Source organism: Galleria mellonella, unplaced genomic scaffold (assembly GCF_026898425.1).
Source record: "Galleria mellonella isolate WM207_F2 unplaced genomic scaffold, CSIRO_AGI_GalMel_v1 utg1432, whole genome shotgun sequence".
Classification (NCBI taxonomy): domain Eukaryota; kingdom Metazoa; phylum Arthropoda; class Insecta; order Lepidoptera; family Pyralidae; genus Galleria; species Galleria mellonella.
The window spans coordinates 736381-762732 of NW_026441998.1; the positions used below are offsets into that span (position 1 = coordinate 736381).

General features: G+C 32.5%; 1 protein-coding gene across 1 annotated transcript; it reads left to right on the top strand.

Moving 5' to 3' along the window:
- The first annotated feature begins 10479 nt into the window (after nucleotides 1-10479).
- Nucleotides 10480-26261, top strand: LOC113520654 (protein hairy). The gene is made up of 4 exons (XM_052891722.1): nucleotides 10480-10795; nucleotides 23036-23131; nucleotides 23662-23950; nucleotides 24601-26261. Exons 1-4 carry the CDS (start codon nucleotides 10673-10675, stop codon nucleotides 24891-24893), a joined length of 801 nt encoding a protein of 266 aa, XP_052747682.1. The 5' UTR covers nucleotides 10480-10672; the 3' UTR covers nucleotides 24894-26261.
- The last annotated feature ends 91 nt before the right edge of the window (nucleotides 26262-26352 follow it).

Below are 26352 nucleotides of genomic sequence, written 5' to 3' on the forward strand. Positions count from 1 at the left end.
CAAAGATTCGATGGTTTTCCAGGAGGAAAATTGTCGCCACTTATAGACATGACCCATAAAGTTACTCAAGGACACAGTTTTTGTATAAAATATCTTTCTGGTAATTATGTGATTGACTGGGATGAAAAGTAGTCTATGGCCTTCTCCATCTCAAATATTAGGTATGGATACTATATTACTTACAACACAATTGGTAGATCTTTTTAGTCACCAAGAGGTAAGAAATAATTTCGACATTGCAAAATGAGGTTCACGGAGTTATTTATGTGCCCTAACAACAGTTATTTAATTATATTCAATTTACTATTTATGTTGTGACTTCTTGTTTTTTTTTTGTTACTATGTTGAATAGACGTTTCATATATTCGCATATAATATTATAAAAAATACTTATCGAGTAGTTACATTTTCCATTGTTTTTATTATAAACTAATAAAAACATTAAAGAGGTAGTGGAACAAAATACAAGTACATATTTTACATAATATAAAATCGATAGTTACTTTTAAAATAAGTACTAAAAGATTAAATCGCACAGCCCTAATATATTTTAATTGCAATCGATCGACTGCATAATACCGAATTCTTTTTTTGGTAAAGTATATTTTGTATATCGAATTTTTTCCATAACACCCATACCCATATAGGTATGCATATCAGCATGCTACACAAAAAGTGTTACTTATGTTTATATATATATATATATATATATATATATATATATATATATATATATATATATATATATATATATATATATATATATATATATATATATATATATATATATATATATATATATATATATATATATATATATATATATATATATATATATATATATATATATATATATATATATATATATATATATATATATAGATCTTAAGTAAATAAAAAATATAGGAAAGATGCTTATATTAGCAATATTATAATCATTCCAAAATATTATTAATAATGACTAATTTACCAACTAATGTATTTTCTTATTGGTGAATATTGGTGAATTATAATTTTTAGCAGTATTCTTGTGTGATTTATTTGTTTAAAAATACAAAGTAGTTCTATTAAAACGTTATATATTTTTTTATTATAGCTATTTTATTTTCATATGAGGTGTAATACTAATTGTAACAGCAAAGAACATTAAATGTACTAATATAGCATTCTACGCATTTGTATGTAAGAATCTCCTATTTTATAATCCAGTGCTTACTTAAGGTTTAATTCAGCAATGAAGTCAATTCTGACACATATTTCTCTAAACTTTAAAATCTAATTTTAGACATAGAGAAATGACGAATCACGGTACAACGAGGACTTTTGACAATTTGAACGATGCTCCCTAAAGTAGTCCCTAAAAGCATTAGTGAATTTTAGATATACAAGTTAATCGGCTCCATTGTTTTTTAATGAAACAAATCGTAATTTAATATTCTTATTTATTTATATTATATATTGGGTACTCTTCATGATTATATATTTTCTCGCTTTTGGTATCATTCTATTATTCTCTTGTCTTTGAGCTAAGCTATCAGGTTCATATGCCCTATGAATCCAGAAAGGAATCCCATTGTTTATAGTTTTGACAAATTTATTGTTTTGAACTTAATAATTCTCACCAATACAAAGTAGTAATTACTAATCTGTTTTATTATGAACAAAATAAAGTTTTGTCTAATATAATTAAAAACGCATTAGAACGATTTATGGTATCTTATTCACATATTTTTATGTGTATTGTTAGTTACATTGTGTCCTGAGTTAGCGTTTTTGTTAATATATGTAATGTAATTATAATGTTTTAACAGTTATTTTTAAAAAGTGTTTACACTATAGTGATGATTAATTATAATTCCTCTCTTTTAATGAAAAGATTATAAGATTTCACCGATTTTATTTCCATAAATGCGAAGTCAAGTTTCAATTAAAATATTATAAAAAAGTGTTTTTGTTTTTTGTGTGTGGATTTGATATTTTCAATGATGTTTAACATCGCTAAAGAGTTTGTTAAAAATTTTCAAATTCCAATAAATCAGCGCAAACCATAATTGAACATCCGATATGAGTTAGAATAATGAACACTGAACCACGATGCTCTCTTAAATTGAAATAACATTATAAATAATACTTATAAATAAAAGTCTGATTTTTGTTATAATATTTTCAGTTAGTGCAACATTGTGCGTTGATTCTTTCATTATCTAAGTATGATAATTTGATCATGACTGTAAAAGCTGTTTATTAGTTAATTTCTAAGAAAAAATATTCATGTTTATAATATATGATCATAAGTAATAATATTTTCATTATTCATTAGAATGTATAAACTATGTATTTTTATATAGCAAATAAATTTTGTATAGAATTATAGTAGTATTATTCAGTATTGGAAAGTAAACCGGGAGTGTGTTATTACATAAATTAAATAAAGTGTGAAAAAAGTGTATGCTGTATTGGTAATAACATGGTGTTGTAGTTACAATAAATTATGCATCAGTTTTGCAAATTCTCTTATAAGGCATGTTTTACATGCAAAACTTTTTTAACTTAGCTCTGATTCATACAATTTGTAATATAGTTTGTGTAATTACAATATTACGATCGGTATGTATATACGGTTATTTCACGAATAGGAAAACATTGATAATTTTTTTGGTTTTTAATTGCACCTACCTAAGCGTCGTTTTAAAGATTCAATATGCTTTTTGCTTGAGTATTTACGGATCAATGTACATAGGCAATATAGGATACAAAAAAAAAAACTATAAAAATTTAAGGGTTTTTTAATTAAGCCAGCAACCTGTCCTTTGCAAGTTGATTTTAACAAATTTTGAGTTACATAGATTGACATTGATGGGTGGGTTAGGCGGATATGCAACTATAAGAAATAAAAAGTAGATCTATTTTTTGTAATAGAACAAAGTCTTCGTATTTATTTATTTTGAAAATAAAAATTTAATAATTTCATTGTATTATTTCTGACATTTAAACGTCGAGTGTGCAATAGGTTTAAGGTTTGAGTAAATTACAGTTTTTGAGCGAAAGGGAACGCTCAAAATTCGGCGCCAATCTTGACACTGCGCTCCGTCTCGTCATAATTACCGTGTGTGAACGACCCTGCCTGACTAATATTTGTTTTCGCCCCGCAGTGGTGTTTTTGTCAGAGGAAGACGCACTTATCGAGTAACGAGTTGCGCTTGATGTATAATTATGAGGGATTTTTAAACTGAGCTGTAAAACAGTTTAAAAAAAGGGCAGGTGCGACATTATTCAACACTTCGTAACGCAATACCTGCAATCAAATGTAATCTATATTCATGATTAGATTATAAGATGCGCATTTTGGTGGCCGAGAACACACTAAACTAATTGCATTTTTCTGCGTCGATTGTAGGTAGTTAGCTGTATGCAAAATTGTTCAGTATTTTGAAAGAGTCCGCGGCTGTAAATTTAAATAAAAAAGGCTTTAAACCTTTCTGCGACGTCGTAAAAGGGATGAAAGAAAAGAGTTCTCAACAATGATGGTGTTGTTGGCGAACCCTTGCAATTAACTGCTAACAAAGTATTTCGCCGGCTTGGCCGCATGTTTGCTAAATATTTTGGCTCCTATTGTCCTTTTGCTGCCTTTCTCAACCCGTCAATTTGCTCGTGGAAGGAACGTAAGAGGCAATAAGCGATCTGCAATAAAATTCAAGAAAAACTTTACGAACCGCCAAAGGCATGTCCCGAATGAGACTAACAAAGCGTAACGGCCAAGTGTTTATGGTGTTCGCCTCTAACAATGTTTCTTTTGTAAACCATCTATCATTGCGTCCTTTACGTCATTTAAGAAATAACGGTTCATTTTATATTTTGCTTATAATGACAAATCGAAACAGGCTTAAATAATAAGAACTGGTGGCTTCTCTTTCGCGTATTTTTAAACTTACCTAGGTAGATATTGTATTCGTTTAGTAAACATAGATAGTTTTTTATCTACCTTATAATCTAGCATTGGGGGAAGGGAATTATTACTAATAGGGTTTATCTACTCCAATGCTAACAATATGCCCTATCAGGTCGATCTACACGCAGATCTCCCTGGAAACCATCATGACTAATTCTTGTGGAATTTATTACTATGGGCTTACTGACCTGTTTTCATCCTCAGCTATCATTCCTCACTGGTGCCCCGCCAGCCTATACTGATAGCGCAGGCGAGGTTGCCATTTCATTTTCACCCATAAAAAATCTAGCACTGACTGTTAAGTGGTTAGTTGGTAGAGAATGCCATTGGGCAAAAAAGAATAAATAAATAATTCTCAGTTAAAATTGGTAAATCTAGAAACGTGACATATGGCACTGAAGTTCAATGTAAGTAATGTAGGTAAGGTTTAAAGAGGCTTTTTCCGAAATTTCTGCTGGAATAGATGACAAGTTCATACTAGCAAAGCCGCAGGCATCGGTTTGTTTAGAATAAAAATTAATCATTGAGGTATATATGGGTACTATTAAGGTTACTACATATTATATTATCGATCTTAATGGTGTAAAGATCAAAAAAAGTGATAAAGCTTCACAGACGTTCGAATTTTCATAGGATTGTAGCTAGTTGATGATGAACGGTTGTCGACGCGATTCAAAAGATTATTTTATAAAAATGACATGGGTTAGGTAATCATTAAAAAGTCTGCGCATATATCTAGGTCTCAGAATTACAAAAAAAGTTGAAAAAAAATTTAAACGTTCCTTTTTTAAAACGTAAAGTAGGCTAACTAAAGTTTATTTTTAAAACAAAAAAAGGAGATGCACCAATCATATAACGTTTCTCTTATCTGATGCTGATAAAAAATAAAAATTCGAATTATTTTCAATATTTAAATACCTAGTGTATAGTTCTATAGTTGTAGTTATCTTTTATAGTCGAATAGAATGCTGCGTAATTTGTACGAAAAGATTTAAGTCATATATGTAATTTAAAATTGTGTTCCACAAAAAAACCGACTTCAATCGTGGCAAAATTATTTATTTTTATTTATAAAATCCAGTTATTGTGATTTAAAATTAAACTACTAAACTGATTTTGATAAAATTTCTTTGAGAACAATCTGAATCTGGGTGATAGATGAGAATGAAATCAGGCCAGTTAGCCCATCATGATAAATTCATCAGGAATTAACCATGATGGTTTCCAGGGAGAACCGCGAGGAGGTCGACCTTGTTGGGTATATTGCTAGCAATGGGATTCTCTGTCTCTATTACTAACAATCCCTTTCCCCCTGAATTAAAAATTAGTCCACGCGTATTCGAACAATTGGGGAACATACATAAAAAAATCCGACAAATTGAGAACCTTCTCTTTTTTTCAAGTTGGTTAAAATAATGATTTTTTGAATTCAAACTTGGTTAGTTTCCGGATTATTAATGTCACAAATGGATTAAGGATTTGTAGTTTGATTATGACAGAATATTATCTACAAAAAAAAGTTCTTTGGATGTTAATTTTGATAAATTTAAGTTTTTTTTATTCGTACTAGGAGAAATTTATAGGAGTACATAGATATATAAATGTGTGGGTAGTTATGTAAGTAAATTAAAATTGTTGATTAAACTTTGATATAATTAACAAAATAGTACATCCTATCTGAATTGCATGTTAAATAGGTATAAATTTGTAGATTATTATTTCAGGAGCGAGTGTGTGTTATCTATTGTAATAGTAGTTTTAAAAATAACAAAAGAGGGCCTCGTCAAATTGCACCATGAATAAGCATTTATTTGTTCTTGGCTCCGGTTCGGGGAAGGTCGCCCGCAGCTTGAAGGCGAACCCTTTTGTCTCATAACGTAAGTTTTATTGCTACCGAAACCAACGCGGCTTTTTGGAAACCCACTGTAATTACATTTCTAAAGAAATTCCGTATTTCAACACCATGTCGAATTGTTGGCAGAGACCAATGATTTAGCTTTCGAATTGGTATTGGTACCTATTATTATCTTTTTCCGTTTTCGTTGTTTTTATACATATAACAATTTATTTGTTTTGTATATATGTATGTACAGTGATTTAATTATTCTGTAACTTACAGTAATTCAATTGATATTCGTAAGTATGTACTGATACTTGTAAAGTAGTTGATGGCGAAGGAACCGGTTAAATAAAATAGTTTTTTTTTTATATAACTTAGAATGGCAAATAAGCTGACGGCCCACCTGATGGTAAGTGGTAACCGTCGCCTATAGACATAGCAGTACCATGGAGATAACAGAATATACTGTTTCGCCCATGATACCCCCCATGCGTTGCCATTCCTGAGGACTCAGGTGTTATTTCTCCGTACCCAGTAAATTTACGTCATATTCCACCCTTCAAACCGAAACACAGCCATGCAAACACAATTGTTTTACGGTTAAAACACGAATGGGACAGAGGTACCCAAGCAATCGACTTTTGTACAAAGTCTCCCTCTAGTGTGTGTTTCTTATATATTAATCTATATAATAGCATGGCATATATCATTGCAAATATGTATTTTAGGATAATAAGTTTACGAATCTAGTATATTACTGTAATCTAAGTATATATTGTATACCTAATACTGTAGTTTTTCATTCTTGTAGTGATATATAAAAATAATACGCGTGTCGTGGCGGTCTTTAATCAAGACAGCATTTTATAATGTAACCATATTATCATTTATTTTAAGTTGATATAAATGTATGCATTGTTGGTTGTCCTTATGTATTAAATATATAGAAGATATATGTAGATATTTTGCTCTGTGCTACATATGTATATGTCTATTCTCTGACCATATTTACCAGAAGCGACAAACTAGTTCATACCATCGTGGTTACCTCTTGTTGAATTCGTCAAGATGAACGATCTGATCCGCTTTCTTCCTCTCCTATTATCCCTCACTGGTGTTCTGCCAACGTATATTGATAACGTAGAGGAGGTTAACATTCCATTTTAAAAAATTAAAAATATGCATTACCGGACATTTTTTATGAATTATTATTAAAATAACGGTATATTGGAGGCTTGCTTACAGTAGACAACTGTAAAATACAGTTGGCAAGACAAAACATATTATTAAAACCTTGACAAAAACTTGACAATGACATGCTCTATTTTTGCATCGTAAAAATTAGTAAAATAGAGCAAATGCATTGTTCGTCTGATTTTTAGGATAAAAACGACGACGTGCGGTAATAAAGCGGCTGTTTTAAAATATTTAGTCTGTTAATTGTAACAGTAAATGTAAAAAAAGTAACTTGTGTACAGTTATCTGCTTTTTATTTATGATAAAAGTTTTCCTAGAAACTATTTTTTTTTAATTTAATGATTGTAGATTATATATCTACATCCTTATAGAATTTGAGTTTCTTAGCTCAGCGTTCTACCTTGAAACTAAAACTACTTAGGTAGGTATATATTTTAATAAAAATACAGTTTTTATATTTAAAGACTTGTTATAAAATAGAAATATAAGTTTCAATCGTGATTAAAAATTAATAAGAAAGCAAACCGTACTGAAACAGATTGCTAAAAGGATATCAAAGTCTATTACGAACTAGGCAAGATATCACGTATCATATACTTAAGCAAAAATGCCGTTGAAATAATAATTTTCTCTTTTTTGAAATTGCATAATTTTTAAAATTTTTTTTATACAACTTGAAATAGAAAAGAAACAACTTTACGATGAACAACATTATGGACGTCAGAGAAACATACTCATACCTACTCAAGAATGCGGGAACTGGAATGCAAGCATAATGTGTTGACACAATTGAGGACTAAGATTTCATGCCTGCGAACCCAGTAATTTTACTGTCGCGACATCCCATTTACCAAAGTCTGTTTGGTGCTAGACTTAATTGGAGAGGAACTTTACGAAAGTATTTAGGTATTTTTGAAAGTTTATTTTTATTATTTCACCCGATAAGTATCGGTAATAAAAACCAAACTTGTAAAATATTTGGTCGGACTACATTGTTAAAATGTAAATAAACATCTATATTTACATCTTATAGAGAGCAAATTTAGGTATACAAAATTACGTAAATTTATAAAACTAGTTCACTGACAGATACAAAGATTGGCTGACTAAGTTTACCATCACTACTTACAATACTTACATTTACCATCACTATATGATTGCATTTATTACAACATCAAATTTTTAATGTCTATTTTCAATTACGTATTGTTAATTCAATTTTATTATCTCGGTTTAGAAATATATTACATGTACATACTAAGTTTTATATATATATATATATAATTTTATAAACCTTCCAATATTTAGCTTTCAAAGCGACATCAAGTTAAATTTGAAAGATAATCTTATCTTATTATGTCGTAATATTGATATGTACCTAATCATCTTACGTGACTGATATGTGCGTAGTTATTCTATAATAACGTCACTCGATGACTTGCTATTAGGTGTTAATTCGTTAACAAACTTAATCTACTTATTAGCTATTGAAATGAACAACAGACAGTCAGGTGATTCATATAACTCAAATTGTATAAAAAATCATCGTGTAATTATCTCATTACTTGATTTAAATCAACTTTATTGTTAAAAGTAAGTACATATTATAGGTATTTTAATTTAATAACTACCAGTTTAATGTAAGTGTAATTAATCGTGAATGGCTATGACGTGATTAAGGGTTTCGAATGTTTCCGAAACTAGACGAGCATTCTCGATCTAATTACATGTAAGTTAAACTGGTAGTTATTACTTGCGTTGATGTTGCATGAAAGGTATTTATTGATAACGAATCACTTTCTGCACTTTAAAAAATATTATATGAAATGCAGTTTATATTAATTTAATAAACTTTTTGCTACATAGATTTTATGTAGGTTTTCTGTATTGAAATTTAATTGATGTGAATTAGTCATTTTTAGAAAGAAGTTCTAGAAGAAGCTTGCACATTAAGATTTGGCCGTAAATGAAGATCTTGCTGTATTTAGAACCAAATCTTAATGTGCGTTGTAGAAGTACAGTTGCTGCGTTTATTAAATTTATATTATGATGCAATAAAAAAAAAAATACGTAATAAAACTTAGATACCTATATGTTAGTTCAACGAGATATTAAACTAAATAACATGTTTGTAGCCATATAGGTAGGTACCTATATGGCTATATGCCACACTGGACATGGCAAATTGTTTTGTCCATCAAGACGAATATCACAGCTATAGTTGTTAATATATTTTTGAGATACGACGCATCTTCTCCTCATCATTATGAGTTCCACAGCCTGTTCAAATAGTGACAGGTCGTCATGCTCATAATTAGCCCGCTAACGGCAACGTTAGCGAACAATACAGACAATACGAAATTTGAATAAGATCTTATGCAGAATAGATATGGCGGGTGGCCTCTGAGGAGTGCTTGCATATGCAAGAGGCTGCGACGCGGCGCGGCGCCGCGCCGGCCGCTTTGATGTGGGCGGCAGACGCGTACAAATTTATGCTCACTGTCAATACATTAGAGGCGAGCCGCGTCGCAACTGATGTCAGCGTCAGCCGTATCTGAATAAATGAGCGCGTTTGTCCATTGTTTTTACGTGTTTTTCGATATATAAAACAGTGGACACTCTTGTATCATATATTACTTCTTACTCTGACGGCATGGCGTGTAGGCTAGAATATATGTATGTTAATCATATAAGATCATATCAATTAAAAACTGGATTTAAAAAAGGTCATTTCAAATTAAAAATGAATCTTTGTGATGAGGACATAATACTGTATCAACAGGTAATACAAAACGTAATTTGAAAAAATATACATGTTGATTGTATTACAGAAGTTATTATTATTATATATTCCCGTAGAGAAGTTATTTTATCTTTTCTGGGAGTATTTCATCATCGTTATCATTTCAGCCGTTAATTGTCCACTGCTAAGCTTTAGCCTTTCCCATAAGTAGAGTTTCGCCAGTAGTTGCTACGCTTGACAGGCGTGTTGGCAATTGCAATTACGCTTTTAGAGATGTTTTAAGAGGGATACTGCTGCCCATTCATCTACCCTTAAGTTCCTTTAGTTGCCTCTTACGACACCCACAGGAAAAGAAGGGTATACTGGGACCACATGGCCAATGTAATTGTGTCGTATACAGGTCAGGCAGGTCTTATGATGAGCTCCTTGTATAAGGTGCCCGTACTTGTATTACTGCGTCACGAAGGCCGTTAATATATTGCACAATCTTGTAAAACAGACTAGGTAAATTTCATTAATATCAATTACTTTATTGAACTTATTGCGTAACATCGTTATTAATTTATTAGTATTATTATAAATATTATCAATCAGTCTTCATATTTCGTTTGATGTTGATATCTTGAAATTAACAGCTGCAATCGAATCCGTGTGTCGGTCCGTCAGCGGCGAGCACGTGCAAACAAACCGTCTAATAATGCGGAGGCACGCGAGAGGCCGCTGTACGTGCGGTGGTCGCGTGCCCGAAGGCCCAGATCTGCCGAGCGGCAACGCGACTCGCGACAGTCGCGCGTCGACAGCGATACAAGGTGTACGTACTTGTTGCTATTAGATATAGTGGACGCTGCACGCACTTTCGTGCTGCCGTACATCACTCTGTTACGTAGGTAACATCATCGATATGCTGTGACTGTTAAAACTTGAGTGATAAGTTATAAACAATATGGTGACTGGTATTGCTGGGAGCCCCCAACAGGGTGCTTCCAACCCCGTGATGGTGGTGAACGGAAACATGAGCCCGCCGGCCGTGCAGGCAGATCAGAAGAAGTCCAGTGATAACAGAAGGGTAAGTAAAAATTATAAATATTTTAATTTAATTTAAATATGTTTTTAATATATTTTATATTTACTTTAAGGATATTTAGAAACTTAATATGAACCATTTAAAAAAAATAAGTATTATATATTATTCAAAACAAATTATTTATATAGCCAATAAATAGTTACTTAATGCCAAGTGAATGGAAAAGGTTAGGTAGTTAAGCATTTAATAAATAAAAAAAATCTAAGGGTTATAACTAATGGTATGCTCTGACCAAATTGTCAAAATAAAACAGTTATCGAAATATTTTTCCTATACTGAAGACATCAACGCGTTGCTATTTTTTGACCTCACAATTTTAACTAAAATTAACTTTTATTGAATTAATTTTTTATATAAATATTTATATTTTATTTATTATATTATCGATAGTTTATCATTATTCATCTTATAGGTATTTTTATACAGTTTATTTACTTGTATACTTTTCATTCAGTAGAGAAATTCAACAATATTGCTTTTTACTAACTGCCTTTTTCCCCTCTCTTTGAAGGGGGAAATTTATTTACCAGAGGGAGATTTTGTACAAAAGTCGATTGTTTGGGTACCTCTGTCCCATTCGTGTTTCTACCGTGAAGCAGTTGTGTTTGCATGGCTGTCTTTCGGTTTGAAGGGTGGGATATAACGTGAATTTACTGGGTACAGAGGAATAACACCTGAGTCCTCAGGAATGGCAATGCATCGAGGGTCATGGGTATCATGGGTGAAACAGTATACTCTGTTATGTCCATGGTACTGCTCATGTCTATAGGCATGGTTATCACTTTCCATCAGGTGGGCCGTCAGCTTGTTTACCATTCTAATTTGTATAAAAAAAAATATAATGAATTGTGTTTACGTACGAGTATTAAATGATTGTCGGAATATGTAGTCAACACGGTTTGATGAATTTTAATAAATAGTTAATTGAAATAATCTTAATTGTGGGAATACTATACACTGTTAAAACAATAGTTTAAATTATACATAGCGAACATGCGAAATTTATGAGTTAGGATTTTATGAATTGTCGGATCAACTTGTTTAGTGACACAGGGTTGCCAGATGCTATTTTTTATTTTTACACAAATATCAACATTTTATTTTTCAAATAGATACGGGTTTTTTACTTTTAATTAATCATAAAACAATTTAATCACAAAATGAATGAGAAAAAGCTCTTTCATACGGTTTATTTTTTTTAGCCTACTATAAAAAAAATTACCTATCCAATTTTCGATTTTGTTTATCTAAAAATGCAAGAACAATACTTAACGGATTACAATGAAATATGGAATACGAGTAGGTTATATCTTAACTTAGCACATAAAATACTTTATGTACTAATACATGCCGACGATCTGTTTTTATAACTCTAATGTATTCTTATATAAATATAATCAATTATATTTAATAACGTATAATATATTAGAGATTATAAATGAGAAAGTTTGTAAATAAGATGGACGTTTGTTACCCATACTACACGGATAAACCAAATCCTAGATTAACAATCACAGCATACAATAGTAGTACAAATAATATAAAATACTACACTTGTACAGATCTTCTTAAGCAGTATATTACTTTTATACATATGTACTTTATAAATATAAAAGTGATTTCTGATTTAAATCAGATAAGATTTAAAAAAATTATGTTATAGTAGTGTCTACAGTACCGTACTAATATTCAAAGAATACCTTAAGTTTAGCATTAATCACCATTTTATGCCTTTTTAGAAAATTTTACCGAACTTAAACTGCAACCGTTTTACAAACTTTTATTTAATTCAGTATGTTCCGTCTTAAATCTAATTTTTTTTTTAACACTTGCTGGTATCAGATTTTGTTGAAATTTGGCATACTTATGTAAGTTCGGCAACAATATTATATTGATGATGAAAACGGTAGTTGACAAATTCATCGTATTTGGGCTTTTTTGATTTGTCTTGGCAAAAACGGGAACAGAGTTTGATGCAAAAAAGGCTGTAAAAGCATGTTTTTAAATTGTTTTTTATTTGTACAAACTATTAAACAAAATATCCAAATAAAAGTAAAATAATATAAAGGTAGGTCGTGACGACTAATTTAGACATAATTTATACTTTGAGAGTAGCTCCATTTTGCTGAATGTGACAGTGTCACGTTTTAGTTTTAGCATGCCGCCACCGCCACGAAGAGTGCAAAGCAGTAGGTCACGCGCGCAGCGTTTTCGTGATGCGACAAAGTTAGAATAAGGAGCTATCATAGCGCTGTACACTAAGACTCTCACACGAGTGTTTTGTATGTACAATTATTAAGTGTTAATTGAAAATTTTGACGAAATGCCCACTTAGTCTTGAAATCTTTTATTTTCGTCTTAGATTCACTTGCCCCACCTATTTCACAACTTTACAAACAGATATTATAAATGTGAAAATTTGTTTGTTTGTAACCTCCTAGTGTGTTAACAGCTTACCCAACCACTATGGAATTTGATATGTACGTATCTACTATATATCCGTATGATACCAACATAGAACAAGCCAACCCTTACTTTCCCGTGAGTATCGTAAGAGGAGACTAAGGTAGGGCGAGGGATAGGCAGTAGCGTCCCTCTTAAAACATCTCCAAAGCCTAACAGCGATTGTCAATGCCCTTGACAAGCGTGGCGACTACTGGCAAAATCCCCCAAGGGGGAGGGAACAATTCAGCAGTGAACAGTTAGGGGCTGACTTGATGTATCTTTTATATGGGATGGAGAAGGAAGTTTATTACTTTTCCTATTAAGTCGTGAGTAAAACCTACTCTTTTATAAATAGGAGATTTGGAAATTTTAGCGGCATAGCGGTTTAACATACTGCCTCACTTTTAGTGATTGTGGGTTCGATCTCCGTATAATACGAACATTTATATTCGTGACTGTATGTGTTTATATTGGTCTTGGTGTTTTCTATGTCTAATAAGTGGGTAAGCATTTAGAAAAACAAAACGTATTTATCTAAGTATGTCTATCTGTTGTATAGTATCTATCCCCATTTAAATACAAGCTCTGTTTAGTTTGGTACTGTGTAAGATATCCAGTAGTGTTTATTAATTATTTCATCAAATGTATGGATTTAGAATCATGCAGGTGGCTCAGGACCGTTCCTTATGGCAGTCTATGGGAGAGGCCTATGTCCAGTAGTAATGATAATGGTTGAAATAATGATGATGATGATAGAATCAGAGTGAGATTAATTTATCAATTTAGAGAACTATTGACACATTTTTAATATACTCGTATGCGTTTGTCTGTCTGGCATAGAATAGGTCTTTATGTCGTGTGGGTGTCGTAAGTGGCGAGTAAAACAACTTAATAGTAGAGGGATGGGCAGTAACGTCCCTCTTAAATAATTTCTAATAACCTAACTGCGGTTGTCAATCCTCCTGCCAAGCGTGGCAACTACTGGCAAAACTCCCCCTAAAGGGAAGGCTTGTATTCAGCAGTGGACAGTTAACGGCCAAAATAAATCTTTACATCCATGTGTTATTCTAATTTACTAACCTGTACTGCTCAGTTTGTTCCCACTTATCAGGCTATTTCTCTGCTCAATTCTCTGATTGCTCAGCAGCCAGATATTGATATATTTAATGACAAATTAGATATATTTTTTAAATATTGTTTAAAAACTTTAAGATTGTAAAATATACCTATGGCTTACTACACGTTTTGGGATACTGTTGTGGTGAGTAATTTATAAATAAATAAATAAAACCTTACAACAATACTCTGAATAAAACTATTGAAAGCTCTCTGGCTAGTGTAGTAACAGTAGGCTGATCTCTTGTAGATGCAAGATATTTGTTTATCATTAAGATGTATAATATAATATTGAAATGTTCACAAAATAGGTGAAGATTTCTTCAGGGTTCGCAACGTGCGCGAAGTACCCCTCGTATTGCAGACGTGCATTGGCTACGGTACAGATAATATATTACGCTACGGTAACCGCAGGCAGGCTGTATACTTGTTTGCCTCCTTGTGTGGTATAAAAAAATGTTTATAGCTGGATTACATAAATATGTGTACTTTGGGAATCTAATTGTGTAGAAATATATTTTTATCTATGACTAAGTGGCGCCACTGAAAAGTATTTTTTAAATAATGTTTTGACTTCGACATTGTGCTATTTGCGAACATATGCCATTCAAAACAAATAGAGGACAATTACAGAGCACTTGCGCTGAGATTATCATGTAGATTATGATAACGCGGCGGCGCCCACCAGTTGTGTTTGATTGTCACCGCTTGGCTTTATATCTTGTTTATGGCCAAGATTAAAACCGAGACATAAATTTTATATTTAGATGAGAGGTTGGTTTGATAGTCTGACACATTTGAATAAATGAGTTATAAAATGTAATATTTCGTTTTACATGCCTTTTAGGTGGGCATAATTTTTTATCTTTTAAATTCAAATTTTAATTTAGTAATTTACCAAAACTTTTATATTATGAATTGTAGTTTTGTCACTATTACCCCTTAGTACTTTAAATGTTTGACTAATCTTTATTAAATTTAGTATAAATACACGTATTTGGTATTTATTTGCTATGAAAAAGGTTATAGGTTACTTTTTTATCCTAGTTAGTCAATACATTATGATTACAAAGACAAAATTACTATTAAATCTAGTTAATAACGAAACTTTGTCATACACGACTTGATATAATGGTAAAGTAAAGAATATGATCAATAGTAAAAAAAAAAAATGATTTGCTAGTACTAACATCCATTTAATTACTGAATTCTGTTAAAATTTTGTTTACGTAAATATACCTGAAATATACCTGATATTCAAGAATTTATATAAATAATTTACGATATTTTTTACAGTAAAAGTAGATAACAACTTCAAACTACTTCAAATGCACTTTGTACCTACGTAAATAAGTACTTTAAACAAATCTACTACACAGATACTACGTATAAAGGTAGTCGTTTGTCACATAACACCACCCACTGCAATACTTATGCATCGTTTCGTGCTATTAAAGCAGTTAACCCGTTTTAGGGTTGATGAATTTAATTCCGGTTGATATACATAAAGATATAGTGTCGACCAGAGTCAAATATATGACCATCAGTGAATATTTTTGTCACTGACATAGACTCAATAATTACTAATTGTACTTACTAACATTAATTATGATTTTTGTATTCGTTAATTGTACACAATAAATTAAAATTTATAAGAATAATGCTCGTACTATGTAATAGTGAAGACCAAATATACACAGAACTTTTTTAAATATACAATACTCATTGATAAGTAAAATAAGTAAAATATTATTACAAACGTTTGTGAAAATAGGAGACGTACATAATTTTAAAGTATGTGTTACAGAATAAAACATATATAGTAATGAATCCAAAAGTGCTTTGAAAAATGAAACATTATTTGTATTTATGAACGTGAAAAATTTCATTGGTACTCATATATCTTGTCATATATCCTGCACTAGTTATTGAAGAGAGTTAACTAGCTTAGCTTCAAGGAGTGAAAAATTTTGTAGATGTTTATTAATTACTAGTAGATAATACTTAAATAAGAAAGTGTCAAGTAAGAGTGACCTGTCGTAAGTTGTAAATCGTTGTTTAAATAGAGATTACATTTAAACAACGATTAGAAATATAATATTTAATATTCAACAATGGAGGTGGTTAGTTGCCAACCCTGGAGTCGGCAGACAATATAGAAATATTTAGACGGAACGTAGCGTGTGAGTCAGGCGCGGCGGTGGCGGCGGCGAGCGATGGCGTGGGCGAAGCCACAGCGGCAGACGTGGGCGCCACGCCGTGGGCTAATTGTCGTGGGAACGCGCCCCCACGCCCACACTCCACTCCAGCCAACACTTAATAGGTAATGCACGATGTCACGATGAGCTATCAATGCTGGAAATAAATGTGCATTCTAGGAAAACCTCAACGCGTGAACTATGAAACTATGAGTATATTAAATATGCCCTCTCTAGTGACATGCCCATAATGACGACTCTCATAAGGCGCAGTAGTTATAATTGTTTTTATCAGTACATCATAATTGTATAGCACAATTATGAAACAGTTTTCACGCATTTGTGTAGTACATAAAAAACGATAACAAAACGAGGAGCAGTATTCAAACGATATAATCTCTTGATACGATCGCTAGTCATGAATACATAATTACAGCAGCGTGGTTACGATGTAACACGCATGTGACTGGAGGAAGCTATTATGGAGCATACGATCCATCATCGAATGATAAACATCGTCGGTGCCGTCGGTGCCGTGAGATTAGCTCGTGCCGCCGCGGCCGCCTCTGGCTGTTGGCGCGTCGCATTGAACGCAGTTGAGCGCACCCACGCCCACGCCGCCTTCGTTGAACCACAAATGTAGTTAGATAAGCATAATGATTTTATCGTTGTATCATTGTACATGAAGAGTTTGTGGGTTTGCACTTGAGAGTTGAATGTAGGCGAACAATAATCAAATTCGTTTCAAGTTACTAGCAGTTTTGCCAACAGTGAAGTGCTGATATTGATTGTATCAAACAAATTATCAGTTCACAAATAGAATCCTGGGGTGTTTAGATAGAGTCGGAGATGTTTCATCTTTTACTCGGAATGTCATTAAAATCGTCATTAGGTTTTTTAAACGGTAAGTTTGAATTTTAAATTCTCCGATGATCGCAGAATTTAAAATTTAAACTTATACACTTTTACGCCGATGTAATTCGAAATCACGATCAAAATTATCTTTTTGATTTAAGATAATGGTAAACCGTAATAGCTCTTTCACAATTCTTTTAATAATTATGATTTTATATATTTTTTTTTTTTTTTTTTTTTTTTATAGAACTTAGAATGGCAAACAAGCTGACGGCCCACCTGATGGAAAGTGGTATCCGTCGCCTATAGACATGAGCAGTACCATGGACATAACAGAGTATACTGTTTCGCCCATGATACCCCCCATGCGTTGCCATTCCTGAGGTGTTATTCCTCTGTACCCAGTAAATTAATTTGAAACACAGCCATGCTTCACGGTTGAAACACTTATCAAGCAATCGACTTTTTATCATCTGCCGTATCCATTTTATCATTGCTAATTTTCAAATCGTGCGTGCAGCGCGCGTGCCGGAAGTTCGGCGTCCGCTCCCACGCCTTGGCACGCGACGCGCGACGGTGAACTGGTAGCGCGCAGCGCGCTCGCATGGCCCGCACCGCGCACGCCATCCGTGCCAATTGTTATCATCAAACTATTGAAAACAGAAGCTCAACTTATAGTAAACATCTATTAACCTATTAATTCTGAGGTACTTACGTGTTATAGGATAGGAAATATTCTATTCATACAACCTGTTTGCATATATTTAAAGAGATTCACTTCCTTCTCTCCACTTTCTCTAAATTATATTGTCCATTTTCTTACCTATGCTGGCTTAAGGAATAGTGGATTGGTAACTTTTAATACATGAGGGCAAATGTTCTGTTCTAACTTGCAAATTATGTGTCAAAATGTATACTAGAGCATTTTTAGTTTTGTGAAATGTTAATTCCTATCTAGACATGTGCCTTAGGTGACACTTGTTCGTTAGCATTTTCTGATATCTAGGTATGCATAAAACGGCCTATAACTTGTACTTTCATATATAGAGTCGATAAATATTTTTAGTGAGGTAATTCGATTGTTTTATACTGTCATCTTACTTCTTGCTTTGTGCGATTGTGCAAGTGCCAACGAACATCAAACATTTGTCAACGTACTTACACATTATGCGCCACCAACTATTGCACTTTATCGTCAACCTAGTGAGTAGGTACATTCCATTGGATATTTTGGGAAGTTTGCGAACTGCATTCGTGCAACGTATTTAATGTTTTGCGTTGCTCGTAGGTAAACATAGTTATTTGTTCTTATTGTACCTATTTGATGCTAACGTTATCTGATATAAGATCTCCACGTTCAATACCTATAGCTTTATAATATAAAGCTGTATTTATGGAATTAGGTTCTGATTAAACATATGTTACTTAAGTGAGTTAAGCACAATTAAAACAATTTTGTTGAAATTCATTTAGCTTTTTTCACTTGATAAGATAATAAACAAAGTGACAAACATCAATTCAAAATCAATGTTTAACTACAATTTACTGACTTGGAATGGTCAACTGGGGCATGGTAGAAAGTGATAATATTGGTAACCGTCGCATACAGATTAGATACTAGATATACAGACATTACAATAGGTATGGACTAAGTAATATCAGTCATTAAATAATATGGCATATGAAGCTACCGTCTGATTACTGACGGACTGTTAGTCATTATTCTATATACGGATGTACTCGTATGAGTATTGTCAACAAATCACGTTGTTTGTGCGCGTGGTCGCGTGGTGTTACTACGCAATCATTTATTTGCATATTAACATCGTTGTACTCAAATTAGCAAACAATAACCTTTGTGATGGATGGAGATTGAATACATTGACAATAATAAAGGAAAATATTTGATTTCTGTTGCGTAATCTGAAGTAAGCAAAACGTAAACAATCTTCACAATGCAAAAGGTATTAAATAAATGATCAAAGGACTTAGGTAAAAAAGTTGTTTACTGAAATTCAGTTTTGATTTATATGATTGATATGATTAATAATAATAATATTAAGATGGGCGTTCCACAAGGGTCAATCTTAGGCCCCTTTCTCTTTTTAATCTACATAAATGACCTTCCCTTTATGGTAGAGAAAATTGCAGATATAGTGCTGTTTGCGGATGATACTTCGTTAGTGTTTAAAATTGGACGTCAAAGTAATCAATTAGACGATGTAAATTGTGCTATGTCTGCAATATTAAATTGGTTTACATGTAATAACCTATTATTAAATTCCAGCAAAACAAAGTGTATAAAATTTACACTTCCTAATGTAAGACTAATAAATACACAGTTATTGCTTAATGACGAAATAGTAAATTTTGTTAATGATACAGTTTTTTTAGGTATAACAGTGGACTCGAAATTACAATGGGGGCCCCATATTTCAAAATTGGCCAGTAGACTCAGTTCTGCTGCATATGCAATTAGAAGAATTAGGCAATTAACAGATGTGGCGACGGCTAAACTTGTATATTTTAGTTATTTCCATAGCATAATGTCTTATGGCATACTGCTGTGGGGTTGCCGATATAAATACTATATTTGTTTTACAAAAGAGAGCCATACGTTCTATTTATGGTATGGGTTCAAGAGAGTCATTACGTCAGTGCTTTAAAGACTCAAATATCCTCACAGTTACTTCACAATACATTTATGAAAATATTATGTATACACGGAAGAACTTAGCGAGTTTTAAAAAACTCAAAGACTGTACAAGTAGAAACTTACGCAATATAAATAAGCTTATTTTACCTAAATGCCGTCTGCACAAAATCAGTAATTCATTCTATGGTAATTGCATAAGATTTTATAATAAACTGCCGGAATCTGCATTAAATCTGACAGAGAGGCAATTCAAATCTTATATTAAACAATTTTTATGTAAGAAAGCCTATTACAGGATAGACGAATTCATAGATGACAACATATCAAGTAAATAATTAGTTTATTAGCATACAACGTTATAATTTTATTTTCTCATTGCTTTCTTGATTTAATTGATTAATTTTAGAAATATGAAAGCGTAGCGGTTTTTTGTATTAATTGCCGCATGCATTCTTATGTAAAATGTGAATACTATAACTATCAGATGGCAATTGTGAGTAGCTTTGACGTGGTCTAGTGTTTTGAGTAGTCATGCTCACTAAAATGTCCAGACTTGTGGCGGCGTGGTGGGCCGGGTCATTGGGCTCCCTAAAATATGGTCGAGCGCAGTGATGGCTGGCTCATCCGTCATACTCGTGAACGGGTGCTGCTTGTAGGGACTGGTCTGCTCTAATCACTATGACTGATTTCCTCTTATTAATTGTTTAACCAGTTGGTTATGTATTCAATTTTTTTTTTCTTTTTGAGTATTTAATTGAATTAGTGCTAATTGGTGGTTTGTATTCACACAATTAAACTTAAAAATGTAAAATAATAATAAACTTATTTAAAAGAGCATCACGCAAGTTTCTTGCTCGTTCTTCTTGTGATGAGACAGCTTTCCGAACGAGCGGTAAATTAAAAAAAATGTAATGACTTTTCAAAAGTGCTTCAATGTAAGTTTATTTGAATAAATGATTTTCTATTCTATTCTATTCTATTCTATTTTATTGCAACATCTTGCTGGTGATTTAAGTCTTAATCTCTTCCCATGAGAATATTAAACTACCAATAATAACCATATTGACCAAAGGGCTAGGCTAGGAATAGGAATTCTCAATTGCAGCGGAAGCTGCATGGACAATTCCACATTTGTTTTTAAATATCGCCTTTTTTGTGAAATAATAACTCCGCGAGCGTTATCGGTTTATATTGGCGGAGTATTAGTGAGTAGTATATAGATATATAGATGAAGATGAAGTCAGGTCAGACGGCATATCGCCATTAATCCACTAGGGTTTAATCACATACTTTCCACGGGGATATCCACCTAATAGGATATATTGCTAGCAGTTTTTGTTATCAATAATGCGCCTTTTCTAGTCAGTTTAGAAAAATGTATAAAATTACATTACTTTTCCGAGAGAATGACAAGACAAATAATGTCAATATGCGATTTATTTCCGTCGGAAAAGTGGCGCGTGGTGTTGGCTCGCGCCTACGCGGCACGTGTTCACTATAGACGGTGACCGCGACGTCCGCCGCGCGGCGCCTCGCGTTACGGTAGCCACGGCGACAGCGATTCTATATCCATTCTGTCCCGTGCCCGTGCTCGCCGCCGCGCCGCTCCGTCACTCGCCAAACGTTACGTAAGCCGTCACGTTGATGGGTCGTCTCCGTCTGGGACAGTTTTAGTTTCTAGTATTTATACGTTACAAATAAAATTGATATGTAATCGAAAAAACGTCTCGTTACTCACATTTTCTTACAGCCGTCATCGCTACAATGTAAACATAGATTTTCGATTTAAGAAAGTCAAATGTTCATAACGTGACAGGTAAAAGTGAATAGCCATTTGTGAGCTTGCGATCTCCATTTTAGACCTCATCGTCACTTTATATCAAGTGAGATTGATGTCAATCGCGAGACCTTTTTTATGAACAAAAACCATTCAAATGTTTTTTTTTGTTTTTTCCAACTAATGAAACTTTTAGCAGTTAGATTTCACCAATCTTTTTAATGCAATTTTTTATATTTTCATAGGTCGATACTTATTTTTCTTATATTACCTACAGGAATAATATACTCTAAGAATCTACTATGATTATGTGACAGTGCATACATTTTATTTTTTAAACCTGACCAATCAAAGAAGTGGGTACCTACTTCAAAAACCTACGCGTAGGAAGTGGGCAAAAGCTAATCAAAAATAAAAACTCAGCAAACATAGTTATAAAGAGGCAGCCCTGGCCACGTCACGTGGTTAGAGTACGCGTGACGCGCCGTCACGGCTTACGTCCGCGCCAATCACGACTACCAGTGACCTTCACCTTGGAAGTTGTCGCACACCACGCGCCATCACCGTCGTCATGTAACGAGAGATTATTACACATTTTTGCCATCTCTTTTCTTGGTAGCCATAAATATTATCTAATACTTTAGACAAGGCAACGTAATGTTCAAGCTTTTCAAATAGATTAGGGCTATTGAATTTTTTATTCTTCTGAGAATTAGAACTGAAAATTGGTTGTGGTTTAAAATATAAATATATAGATATCACAGATTACAAAGTGATGCTGTTGACACGTGTCCTCATTGTACCTGAGACCAACGTTCTAACGATTTTAATCTTTCGTGACAGATTGTAGTACTTTCATTTTAAAAAAAAACAGGACTTTGTCACTAGCAACTTTAATGAAAAACATGTGTAAATTGTTTAAAAACTAAGAACAAGGAATTACAAAATCTTTGATTAAAAACTAACGCGATGACATGAGCAATCTGCCTACCAACGGGTTCAAATTGCACTCCACTCTTATAACTAAATGTACAATATATCGATCTATAGAATGAAGTGTGACTTCCTTTTTGTAGTCGTTTAAAAAAAAGAGAATCATAATACCAATCGACCAATTGTTGAGTTGAAGCAGACTGCTCCCACACGATACTTCATCTAATCATTTATTGTTGCAGAGTAATAAGCCCATTATGGAGAAACGAAGGCGCGCGCGCATCAACAACTGTCTCAACGAGTTGAAAGCTCTCATCTTGGATGCCATGAAAAAAGATGTAAGTAGTATATATATATATATATATATATACATTATATATATATATATATATATATATACATTCATATATATTTACACCTAAAAGTAATATTACTGTGTTTGTATTGAGATAAAACCGAGTCAAATATTATTAAAGTAAAAAATAAATAGGAAGTAATTATGACAAAAGGGTTTTAAATTATTTGAAAGATAAATTAGGTTAGGTGTTAAAAATTACTAAATGTCAGGAATGTGATCTTTAAAGGAGATATCTGGCTAGTGATGGATGATAAATTATTAAAAATAAGATGATTATAAAGATATAATTTTTTTATTTGTTGAGTTCCTATAATTGTTGGGTTTACAGTTTATACAATATGTCTTTTTTTTTTAATTCAGAAAAAGTTCTGTATTATACTATAGACATAGATAAGAGATATATATATATATATATATATATATATATATATATATATATATATATATATATATATATATATATATATATATATATATATATATATATATATATATTGTGTATTTTTACAGCCGGCCCGACATTCAAAGTTAGAGAAAGCTGACATCTTAGAAATGACAGTGAAGCACTTGGAAGGGCTGCGCTCTGAAGGTGCAGGATCGCCAGATCGGTTTCGGGCGGGATACAGGCACTGTGTATCCGAAGTAGCCAAGTTTCCAGGCTTGGATACTGGGCTAAGGAAACGCCTAGTAAAACATCTTGAGACTTGTGCCTCTAGCTCAAAATCTGTGAGAGCACCGACACCACCTTCAGATCCCGAAGACGTTACTGCTTCTACTCATTCTACAATTTTTATTTCCGGTAAATATTATTTAACTTATTCTCTAATTACCTAATTCGTGTTTCTGTCGTGAAGCGACTACCTACACTTTTAAACGAGTATGCTTTCTGCCTGAGGGTAAACGGTTACCATAGTCTATGAACGTTTACAATACCAGGAGCATTACGCGCGCGTTGCAAATCCTGAAGAAATCTCTTTACTCCTTTCTCGAAAAACACCATGCTGTAGTCTCTTGAAAAAACTTCAACAGGAGAAGCTCATTTCATGACTTGAGCGTTCGTGGGAGGAAACATCTCTGAAACCGCGCTGTACGCGACCATCCAGGTTTTATCTACATGGTTGTAATTCGGTACTGAGTACTGAGGTATAAAACCATAGTCCTCAGAATTGACAATATATATGGGGCTACCACGGCATCACACAGTATTATGTGTCGTCCATGGTGTTGTGCATATCTATGGGCCACGGCCCACAGGATGAAATGCGGGTTATGTATATACGTATATTAATAATAACATAAAAAAATACACCTATAACAAATTAATGGACATCATTCGTTCATTATTTGTTATTATTATAAACATTTTATTATTTTAATTTATTATTACTGTTTTTTTACAAACTTTGATAGACGTACCAACAAAATATTAAATAGTATGTTCGTTTGCAGCTGGTCCTGGATCAGGCGTTCGGGTGGTACCCACGAGATTGGCAAATGGGGACATCGCCCTTGTCCTACCTGCTGGTGTTAGCGCTAGTACTCTAGGAGCTGTTCCAACATTAGTGCCATTATCACCTAGAGACGCCTCATCATCATCAGTTTCATCAGAGCCCAGATGCTTTTCCCCAGCTAGTTCAGGGTGGGGTTCACCACCTCCCACAATTGAAGACCCGCAGCGTGCTCCTTTGGCTCTCGTAACTAGAAGACCACCGTCAGAAGACAAACCTTGGCGGCCATGGTGACACTTCCTCCATTCCATTAATTGGATTCTGTGATATAATTTAAATTTTGTACATAATGTCAAGAGTGTATGTTGTTGAGAAAATATTAAAGTTCCTAGCATAACATTATTTTATATACCTAGAGGAAAACATGAAATATTAGTTGATTTTATTGAAGTTACTCATATACATATGGTCAGTTTTTGAGTGATACTTTAGATTTTATGAATGAGAGAATTAAGTACATTATCATAAGTGAAAGTAGATTGCTACGTGTACATTTGTGGAAGACATCTGATGCAGTATTTTATGTATGTAATAACTAATAAGGAAACAGCCCCATATGTTGTTGTTGTATTACATTACTATTATTCTTTTAGGACTTAGTGCCATGTACCTATTTAGGTTTGTTTAGTGAACCATTATTATAATAATTTACAATTTAGTTGACAGATTTTATTATTGATTATTAAATACTTACTCGTACATACTAGTAATAGTGCCTATTTATTTATTTTAATTATTATTTTCATTGATACTATTGAAATAGTTAAAACAGTACATAGATGAATTCTGTGTGCCTTATACAGCAAAATCGTATAGTCTTCCATATAGTATAGATAAATACCTATTTAGTTTCTACTTCATTTAGTAAAGCTAAATTCAAAGATATTTTATATTTTTATTGTAACGATAATAGCTTATTAAATAGTTTTAATTTTAATTTATAAATAACAAAGTTCATTTACAAACAATCTAGATAAGACATAATTGTGTTTGTAGAATAATTCAAATAGCGTATTCTGTATGGTTTTTTTTGCATTTTTATTATAAACCTATTTGAGAATATTAATACAACTTTCTTTGATGTTAATAAGATTCATATAGGTACAAATGATATAGATAGGGAGGTTGTAGCTATATTTATGTAAAATATTACCTATACTACTATATAAACATTTAATTTTATCGCGAAACAAAAATGTTGAATAATTTAGTGTTACCGATGTACCAGTAAGTAGTAATAATTGTCTTCCTTTACCAGTTACCGTATTTGGGCACTCAATTATTTTTACATACTTTAGTTCGAGTGTGTAATTATGTTCTGTAAAACATAATAAGATAAATTAGCAAACGCTTTTAATTTTATGGGTAAATTCAATGCGTAAAGATATATTATCATACCATATGTTTTTTATTATTTCATTTTACGTACAACTTTAATTATAAAAAGTAACATTCATTTGTCGTTTGCTTAAATGTTTAAGAAAAAATAACGTGATATTATTTTAAGAAACTGTATAATAATGAAAAATTAAAATATGTTGATGCATGTACCTAAAATATGCCATTAATGTAAAAATAAATATACATTTGAGTACATATTTATTCGCTTGTTTTCATCTTATTTTTACCTTTCGTAGTTTTATGATTATTTTTTATATACATAATAATAAATATTTAATGATATATTGTGGTA

Coding starts and splice junctions, on each gene's coding strand:
- LOC113520654 (XM_052891722.1), top strand. CDS start 10,673: ATGGTGACTGGTATTGCTGGGAGCCCCCAACAGGGTGCTTCCAACCCC. Junction 23,132..23,661: donor TGGATGCCATGAAAAAAGAT/GTAAGTAGTATA, acceptor GTATTTTTACAG/CCGGCCCGACATTCAAAGTT. Junction 23,951..24,600: donor TTCTACAATTTTTATTTCCG/GTAAATATTATT, acceptor GTTCGTTTGCAG/CTGGTCCTGGATCAGGCGTT.